This window comes from Labeo rohita, chromosome 8 (assembly GCF_022985175.1).
Source record: "Labeo rohita strain BAU-BD-2019 chromosome 8, IGBB_LRoh.1.0, whole genome shotgun sequence".
Classification (NCBI taxonomy): domain Eukaryota; kingdom Metazoa; phylum Chordata; class Actinopteri; order Cypriniformes; family Cyprinidae; genus Labeo; species Labeo rohita.
The window spans coordinates 34,816,031-34,826,066 of NC_066876.1; the positions used below are offsets into that span (position 1 = coordinate 34,816,031).

A 10,036-nucleotide genomic window follows, 5' to 3' on the forward strand; every position below is an offset into this window, starting at 1 on the left:
AAAGAATTTCAGATTTTCACATATCTTTTTGATGGATTATTTGATTCATTTTATACTCAGTACAGATAAGTTGTTTTTCTAACATCGTTTCTTCTTCTAAAACTATACCATTCAATAGTATGTGGTCAGTATTTTATTTGTTTGTTTGTTTAAATGAATACTTTTATTTAACAAGGATGCTTTAAATTGATCAGAAGTGATGCTAAAGACATTTATAATGTTACAAAAGATTTTTTTAGATAATTGCTGTTCTTCTGAACTTTCTATTCATGAAAGAAACCTGAAAGAATTCTACTTGTAACATAATAATAATAATAATAATAATAATAATAATAATAATACATGTTTTTTGAGCAGCAAATCAGAATATTAGAATGATTTCTGAAGGATGATGTGACTGGAGTAATGACGCTAAACATTCAGAAATCACAGGAATAGATGACATTTTAAAATATACTCAGATAGAAAACATTGATTTTAAATAGTAAAAATATTAAAACATTTTTCTGTTTTCACTGTATTTTGGATCAAATAAATACAGGCTTGGTGAGCAGAAGAGTCTTCTTTAAAAAAAAAACCTTTCTGTGTGTATACTAAGTTCGTTTATGATCCACACGGGGGCGCAAGTTGACCATCAAAAACAACTACAGTAAATGTAGTTTTGTTATTAGGGTTCACCTTCTTTCCTAAAAACTGACAACGACCTGAGAGGCTTCTTAAGTGCAATCATGATAACAGTCAGTATTTATTTTAAAACAAGTTATTTATTCATAAACATCCTCTGTAATGGCAATAAAATCACATAAATGAAAATTAATTAAATCCAGTGGTATGACTTTGAACATCAAAGATGAAAACTTTGCAATGGTGCCTTATCCATTATCATACTCAAATGTATTTAAATTAAAAAATGAAACCCTTCTGTTTTTATTTCCAACCATGTTCATGTGTTTCCTCATAAAGTATCAAAAACCACATCATCCGTGACAGATTTGAACTCTAGTGCAATCCATCAAAAAACAAAACAAAGAAAAACCTGCAAAATATAAAACAGCATGTGGCATGTTTTGAGTAGTTTTTCTTGCCTCAGGCTTTGCTTGTTGCAACAACCTGTAACTCAATACAGCATCCTAATATAACAACTAAACTGAGACCTGTTTGCACCACAAATAACTGCATTAAATCCACTACATGAAACCTAAGTTATCACACTAGTTCATGAATTTAAACCACCTTCTGAGTCAATGAAAATGTTAAAAAATGAGCCTGTCAAGTCGTTTTGACGTGGCAGACATCAGCGGCGGTGCAGTTCTGTCTCGCTGCGGGAAAACCAGGTACAAAGCTCTGTCAGATCAGCCGTCTGACAGCCCGTCCCTGCCGCTCAGTCATCAAAGTCAGGGATGTCATCGTAGGAATAACCGCGGTAACCCTTGGAGGCGTAATAGGCGATGCGCAGGTGGTAAAAGCCAGGAAGAAAGACCAGGATTCCTATAATCAGGACTGGGAGGGTGCGATCGCGGTGCTGCGAGTGACAGAAAGACAGACATGTTGACTTCAAGAGCTCGCCGGGTCAAATGTGTGAAAAAGGTCTTTAATTACTGTCAAAAATAAGTATTTTCTGAGGACCTCAAAGTCTGTCATACACGGATCAATCTACAGTGTAAAGGGTATTTTTATTCTCATGTTGTGCTCAAATGTATAGTCTTTTCGTTCGAGTGACCCTTTCAATGTTGCCCATTTCAGAGCATTTTAATGTACCAAATTATTCATTTTCATTGATTTTTTTGTACTGCACTATTATGAAGAAATACAAAAATTCCAAATTTGAAATAACAAATTTAAACGACAAAAATGCAACATCAGGGTTATTTCCAAATATAAAAGTAGGCCAGACTGAAATTTAAATAGGTTTTCTGTAAGTGATTGTTTAAATGTGGGCCATTTTACAGTATTTTGTATTTTAATGCATCAAAAGATTTTAGTTTAAGTTTTAAAGTTCACAATTATGATGAATGCAGACTTAAAAATCACAAATCCTGACTTTATAAACTGTTTAAATACATACAAAAATAAATAAATAAATTTTGTTCAAGTGGCGCTTTAAATGAGTATTTTGCATCAATTTATTATAATATATATATATATATAAAAAATGTATATACTTAGATTTTTTTAAGTGACCCTTTAAATGTGGCCAATTTTACAATATTTAGCATTAATGTATTATTTTTAATAGATTTATAGTATAAGGCAAAATGTATTTTGCATTCTTATTTTCTGTAAAAAATAATAATAATAATAAAATAAAATAAATAAATAAATAAATAAATAAACACACACACACATATTTGTTTTTGTTTTTCAAGTGACCCTTTAAATGTGGCCAATTTTAGAATATTTTGCATTAATTTATTATTTTTAATAGATTTATAGATCACAATTACGAGGAATATAATCATATTCAATTGTCCAAAATAATAAAATCAGTTTGTCATCTACTGATTAATTTATAAGGCAAAATGTATTTTGCATTCTTATTTTCTGTAAAAAAATAAATAAATAAAAAAATAATAATAAAAGAAAATAAATAAATAAATAAATAAATAAACACACACATTTGTTTTTGTTTTTCATGTGACCCTTTAAATGTGGCCAATTTTAAAATATTTTGTATTAATTTATTATTTTTAATAGATTTATTTATGCACAATTACGTGGAATGTAATCATATTCAATTGTCTGAAATAATAAAATCAAAGTCTGTCATCTATTGATCAATCTATAAGGCAAAAATGTATTTTGCATTCTTATTTTCTGTAAAAAATAATAATAATAATAAAATAAATAAATAAATAAACACACACATTTATTTTTTTTTATTGTCATGTGACCCTTTAAATGTGGCCAATTTTAAAATATTTTGTATTCATTTATTATTTTTAATAGTTTTATTTATGCACAATTACGTGGAATATAATCATATTCAATTGTCTGAAATAATAAAATCAAAGTCTGTCATCTACTGATCAATCTATTAGGCCAAAGGTATTTTGTATTATTTTCTGTTAAAAAATAAATAAAAATAAATAAATATATATATATATATATATATATATATATATATATATATATATATATATATATATATATATATATATATATATATTTTTTTTTTAATTTCTGAAAATTTTGCATCAACTTCTTATTTTTAATAGATTTGTAGTGCACAATTATAAGGAATATAATCAAAATAATAATAATAATCATAAATCATATCATATTCAATTGTCAAAAATAATAAAATCAAAGACTGATCAATCTATTATAGTATATATATATATATATATATATATGTATATATACACACACATATACATACACACACATTTTTTTTTTTTTAATTATGCCAAAGTCAAGACCAAAATCATGTTATTTCCAACTAAAAAAAAAGTGACTACAAAAATCAAATACATATCGGGGGTTATTTCCAAATATAAAAGTTTTTGTATTGTCATTTTATACTAAAATATATATGAATTTTTGTTTAAGTGACCATTTAAATTATTTTGTATTTTAATGTATCACTTTATTAATTTTAATAATTTTTTATAGTACCGAATTATGACGAATTCTTGGCAATTTTGATGCACATTCTACCACAATGTGAACATACTAGAAACAAATAAAAACTGTTTAAAAACGTTTGCTAGATTTGGTCTGCAGTTCTTGCTTTTTTGAACAAGAAACTCTAGTCTGGATTTCAGTGATCTAGTGCACTGATCAAGCTCCATTAGTTCATAAGTGAAGAAATAGGGCAGGCCGCAGACGTGGGTTGTTACTAAATCTGAACATCGTGCTGGAGGGTTAACCTTCACATCAGGTACGTACAGTAATCTCATCACATTCTGCCAGTTACTAAAACACTTCCACAACTTCAGTGTAGGGTGATAAAACTGACTGAATACCTGACTAACTGAATATGATGGTAATGCATTCAGCTGGGAAACTTGAGAGACTAGAGGAACTGTGCTTCTCACAATCTGACAGATTAATTTCATTAAGTCTTCTCAAATCATTTGTGATTACTGGCTAAAAATTTTATTAAAAGAATTTTGGATCAAGCCATTTTCTGAATTGCTTTGACTGTTTTATTAAAATGAACTTACCCAAGAGAACAATATGGCCTGTGAGCACATCACAACAAAACAATAAAATAGCAAAATTGTAAATCTAGTGTTGTTGTTGACAAAAAAATATTAAAAATGTTCTGTAACCAAATATTATATATATATATATATATATATATATATATATATATATATATATATGAGAAAAGAATATATAAGAAAACTTTAACAAAAATAAGTTGATGAAATTCTAAAATTACCAGTGTTGTCACCAGTGCTACAAGATACTATTCTAGTTTTTTAAATCATATTAATCATTTTAATTTTTTTATTTTTAAATTTATGTTTTCATTTCAAATTTACTTAAAAGTTTTAGCAACTTTGTTGTGGGTTTTTGTCATTTTTTTTTAGTAATATTTACAGTAGTGAGAAGTAAAAATATAAAAATAAAAGCTATTTAAAAATATTAATATTACTAGTGTTGTCACCAGTGCCACAACATACTATTCTAGTTTATTTAATCATATTTTAAATATTTTTTTTTTTTAAATTTATGTTTTCATTTTAATTTTACATAAAAGTTTTAGCAAATTTGTTGTGGGTTTTTGTAATTAAAAAAAAACATTTTTAGTAATAGTTACAGTAGTGTTGTCTATTACAACTATATATAACTATTACAACTCTTAAAATTGCTAAACCTAAAAAAAAATATTCAAATAAAACAAAAAACAGGTAAAATGATTAAGTTAATTAAAATGAAAACAGAAAATATAAAAATAAAAGCTATTTAAAAATATTAAAAATAAATGATGTCACCAGTAGTTTATTAAACGTATTTAATTTTTTAAAAAATTTGTTTTCATTTTAATTTTACTTTAAAGTTTTAGCAACTTTGTTCTGGGTTTTTGTCATTTTATAGTAACAGTTACAGTAGTGTCTGTGTGTGTGTGCGTGCAAGCGTGTATATTATATATATATATATATATATATGTATATATGTATGTATCTCAACTCTGAAAATTACTAAAACTAAAAAAAATAAAAAAATTCAAGTAAAACAAGCACTGGTGAAATGACAAGAACATCAAGTTAAATTAAAATGAAAATAGAAAATATAAAAATAACAGCTATTTAAAAATATTAAAATTTTATTTAGATTTTTTTTTTTTTTTTATGTTTTTATTTTTTCAACTTCGTTTTTGTCATTTTTATAGTAATAGTTACAGTACTGTGTGTGTGTGTGTGTGTGTGTATGTATGTATATAATAACTCTGAAAATTACTAAAACTAAAAAAATAAAAAAAATTCAAGTAAAACAAACACTGGTGAAATGACAAGAACATCAAATTAAATTAAAATGAAAACAGAAAATATAAAAATAAAAGCTATTTAAAAATATTAAAATTAAATGATGTCACCAGTAGTTTATTAAACATTTAATTTTTTTTTATTTGTTTTCATTTTAATTTTACTTAAAAGTTTTAGCAACTTTGTTCTGGGTTTTTGACATTTTATAGTAACAGTTACAGTAGTGTCTGTGTGTGTGTGTGTGCGTGCAAGCGTGTATATCATATATCAACTCTGAAAATTACTAAAACTAAAAAAAAAAAAAAATTCAAGTAAAACAAACACTGGTGAAATGACAAGAACATCAAGTTAAATTAAAATGAAAACAGAAAATATATATATTTTTTAAATTTATGTTCTTTTTTTCAACTTTGTCATTTTTATAGTAATAGTTATAGTACTGTGTGTGTGTGTGTGTATGTATGTAATAACTCTGAAAATTACTAAAACTAAAAAAAAAGATCAAATAAAACAAGAACTGGTGAAATGACAAGAACATTAAGTTAAATTAAAATGAAAACTAAAAATATAAAAATAAAAGCTATTTAAAAATATTAATAAACACTATAATAGTAGTATATAAAATATAGAAAGAATACTATAATAACACTGGCTGAAAAACACAATAAGGCTGTGGAAACCTTGTGTTTTTTCTGTGTTGCGCTTTTAACAAATTGCAGCTGAGAGTTTTACAGAATGCCGAAAACATTGCTTTGCATATGAGGAATGCATCTATGCAATATCCCCGATGACTATGAGAATGTTAGGATTATGTAAATTAAAAACATAAGACAGCAGACCAATGAAACCGAATTAATGCGCACAAACAAACGCGTGAGGAACGTGTCTAGAAATCTGATTGAGAAGCTAATAATGGCACCGTCTGGAAAGGCAGAACATGAAAGCAAAGCACGGAGCTGTAATAATGTGCCACGGCACTCACATCATTAACTTCAAAGTATCCTGCTAACAGGAGGGATCCGATGATGATCAGAATGGAGCCGATGAGGAAGAGAACTGTTGCCAGGGCGATCGCTTTATAAGGAACTTTGGGTGGACTTTTCTTAAACTGAGAAGAGAGAGAACATTGCTTAATTTAACAACACATAACTGCAGAATTTCAGTCAAAAAGCAGTAAACGGGTACTTTTATTCACTGTAAAACATGGAAAGTTGAATTTAGGCATTACATTGTGTTGTTTGAATGATGTGTGATATTTAATAAACATTATAGAGTCATTCCAGCTGGAATCATCAAATTTTGGAAAAGTTCCCCACCTGACCTCCTCAGATTTGTCTGAAAAAAATCCATGTGATGGGTAATATGCCCAATAGATCATATACAAAATTTCAGATCTCTACTGTGCGTACTTTTTTCACAAAAAATCTGTAAAAAGTTTGTTTTTTACCCCGTTTTGGCATCACTGTCTGAGTGACCATGTTCAGACTAAAATATCTCCAGAACTAGTTGTGCCAGGTCCACAACCTGAGCTAAGAGTCTTAGTCCAGTACTGCATGAATTACAACTCACAGCATTGTTACTGAATTTACACCTGAATGCTGGCCCTCTACTTTTTTTGAAACTATTACTTTAAGGGTTTTCAGATGTCCATAGAAACCTCAATTTTCAATGTATAAGCATCAAACTTGGTAAATGGTCTGATATTTACCATGTCATTCACATCCTTTGACATCAGACAATAGAGTCTGATGGATGTTGAGATATTAAGGTCCAAAAATTGAAAAAAACTCATTTACACCAATGTTCAGAGCAATATATCCCATGAATGACACTAGGTGTGAACATAAAACTTGTTTTTTTGAAAGAGCATATTGTTATTGATAAAATATAAAAAAATTAGGATGGGGTTTTGCCTCATTTTTCTGTAATGATTTTTTTAAAACTCAGAGTTTCGATACTGATCCTATTGTTCACTTTTGCTATTCAACTTGGTATGGGCATTTCAACAGAATTTATTAATGTTCCACTTATACAAAAAATACAAAATACAAATACAAATGAAAATGGATGTATTATTCACTGGATTGTGGAACAGTCAAAATTAGGATGCCTATGGATAATTCCACTGAATCAGTCTGCACTGAACTGAATCCGAGTGTGTTCTTTCGAACCCGTTGTAAATGGCGTTCCATTGTAACAGTTGGCAAAAATGGATGCCTATGGATAATTCCAGCCGACTCAGTCTGCACAACTGGAATGCTGCATTATAGCATTAATTTAGAGTCCCGAGCACAATGGAATGGCTGCATTATAGCATTAATTTAGGCATTTCAAAATAGCTGGTACTACAGTAGTTGTGAATGTCACACAACAATGATTTTTTTAAAAATCATTACAGAAAAATGAGGCAAAACCCCATCCCAATTTTTTTATATTTTATCAATAAGAACATGCTCTTTCAAAAAAAAAAAGTTTCATGTTCACACCTGGTGTCATTCATGGGAAATATTGCTCTGAACATTGGTGTAAATGAGTTTTTTTTCAATTTTTGGACCTTAATATCTCAACATCCATAAGACTCTATTGTCTGATGTCAAAGGATGTGAAAGACATGGTACATATCAGACCATTTACCAAGTTTGATGCCTATACATTGAAAATTGAGGTTTCTATGGACATCTGAAAACCCTTAAAGTAATAGTTTCAAAGAAAAGTAGAGGGCCAGCATTCAGGTGTAAATTCAGTAACAATGCTGTGAGTTGTAATTCATGCAGTTCTGGACTAGGACTCTTAGCCCAGAAAATTTCATGGACCTGGCACAAATAGATCTGGAGATATTTTAGTCTGAACATGGTCACTCAGACAGTGATGCCAAAACGGGGTGAAAAACAAACTTTTTTACAGATTTTTTGTAAAAAAAAGTATGCACAGTAGAGATCTGAAATTTTGTATATGATCTATTGGGCATATTACCCATCACATGGATTTTTTTTCAGACAAATCTGAGGAGGTCAGGTGGGGAACTTTTGATGATTCCAGCTGGAATGACCCTATAACATACAGACAGATGGATGTGTGTTGTGTTTATCAATTTAAATATTCACCTCACCTGGAGATCAATGTATCCATCATCATCACTGGCTAGTTTGGAGTATCTAACTCCACTGTTTATAGTATTTCGAGCTGGCATCTTCTCTTGAGTTTATACACTATGATTCAAAACACATTTATTTAATATTTCATCATAAACACACAAGAATAAAACAATCAGGTATATATATATTGGATCACTGTGATATCTATTACTGAACTACTATGTCAGGTCGAACATTCATATGTAGAAGAAATATTTAACTGTCTAATTGTCAGTGTAAACATGTTTACCTTGTTTTGCTTGCTATTAACTTACCTTGAACTTGATTGAACTTGACGTAACGTTACTAGTCAGAATAAAAATGATTTACGTTTGTTTTTAACAAGGTTAAGTCATTTTAAGCTAGTATTTACTTAAAACGTCATTATATGTCAGTTTGCGAGCGTCGCACATGAGATTATTGTTTATAAACCTAATACTTCCGGATATAAAAAACACGCATGCGCCCTCTTCTGTGGTTTCCGGGTTCACCTCAAACTGCGCATGCGTATTAAATACGTTCACAATACAAAACCACACGAGGGAGCTCTGTTATAGAAAAACGTGTATTTCTCGATTACCACCTGTCTTTGCTAAGTGAGTTTTATAAAATACAAATAGCGATTTAAATAGATTTTTTTAGTAGAATTAAGAAGAAAAAAAATCAGAAGATGAGGCTTAAAACGTAAAAAGAAATATAGCGTCTTTCATCATCATAAAAAAAATAAATAAATAAACCATTACGACCAGCACATCAAATAATATCTGTCTGTAATACTGTAAATATTGCAGAACGAATACATTTTAATTACTAAAATTAATATGAATTTTCCAATTATTATAATATATATTCAAGATAAATCTTGAAACTAACATGACCTGCCTGGAGCAAAAAAAATAAATAAATAAATAAAAAAAACAGTCATAAGGGTTAATTTTTTTTAAAATTGAGATGTACAGTATACATCATCTGAAAGCTAAATAAATAAACTTTCCACTAATGTATGATTTGTTAGGAAAGGATATTTGCCTGAGATACAACTATTTGAAAATCTGCATAAATACTGAATAAATAAGCTTTCTGTTGATGTTATGGTTTATTAGGATGGGACAATATTTGGCCAAGATACAACTATTTGAAAATTTGGAATCTAAGAGTGCACAAAAAAATCAAAATATTGACAAAATCGCCTTTAAAGTTGTCCACATGAAATTCTTAGCAATGCATATTACTAATCAAAAGTTAGGTTTTGATATATTTCCAGCAGGAAATTTACAAAATATCTTCAAGGAACAAGATTTTTACTTAATACCCTAATGATTTTTGGCATAAAAGAAAAAATCGTTAATTTTGATCTATACAATGTATTATTGGCTATTGCTACAAATATACCCATACTACTTATGACTGGTTTTGTGGTCCAGGGTCACATGTTTTCATAAATATTACAAAATAAATATAAAATAT

At 28.5% G+C, this 10,036-nt stretch overlaps 1 protein-coding gene across 1 annotated transcript; it reads right to left on the minus strand.

The window, feature by feature from the left end:
- Positions 1 to 744: 744 nt before the first annotated feature.
- tmem230b (transmembrane protein 230b) lies at positions 745 to 9,030 on the minus strand. Its single transcript, XM_051117944.1, has 4 exons — positions 8,845 to 9,030; positions 8,545 to 8,644; positions 6,418 to 6,543; positions 745 to 1,522 (listed from the first exon to the last, which is right to left on the minus strand). Exons 2-4 carry the CDS (start codon positions 8,623 to 8,625, stop codon positions 1,382 to 1,384), a joined length of 348 nt encoding a protein of 115 aa, XP_050973901.1. The 5' UTR covers positions 8,626 to 8,644; positions 8,845 to 9,030; the 3' UTR covers positions 745 to 1,381.
- Positions 9,031 to 10,036: the final 1,006 nt, after the last annotated feature.

Excerpts from the sequence above, each read along its gene's own strand:
- tmem230b (XM_051117944.1), bottom strand. The coding sequence starts at position 8,625 with ATGCCAGCTCGAAATACTATAAACAGTGGAGTTAGATACTCCAAACTA. Across the intron at positions 6,544-8,544 it reads ATGGATACATTGATCTCCAG|TTTAAGAAAAGTCCACCCAA; the intron begins GTGAGGTGAATA and ends CTCTCTTCTCAG. Across the intron at positions 1,523-6,417 it reads GATACTTTGAAGTTAATGAT|CACCGCGATCGCACCCTCCC; the intron begins GTGAGTGCCGTG and ends TGTCACTCGCAG.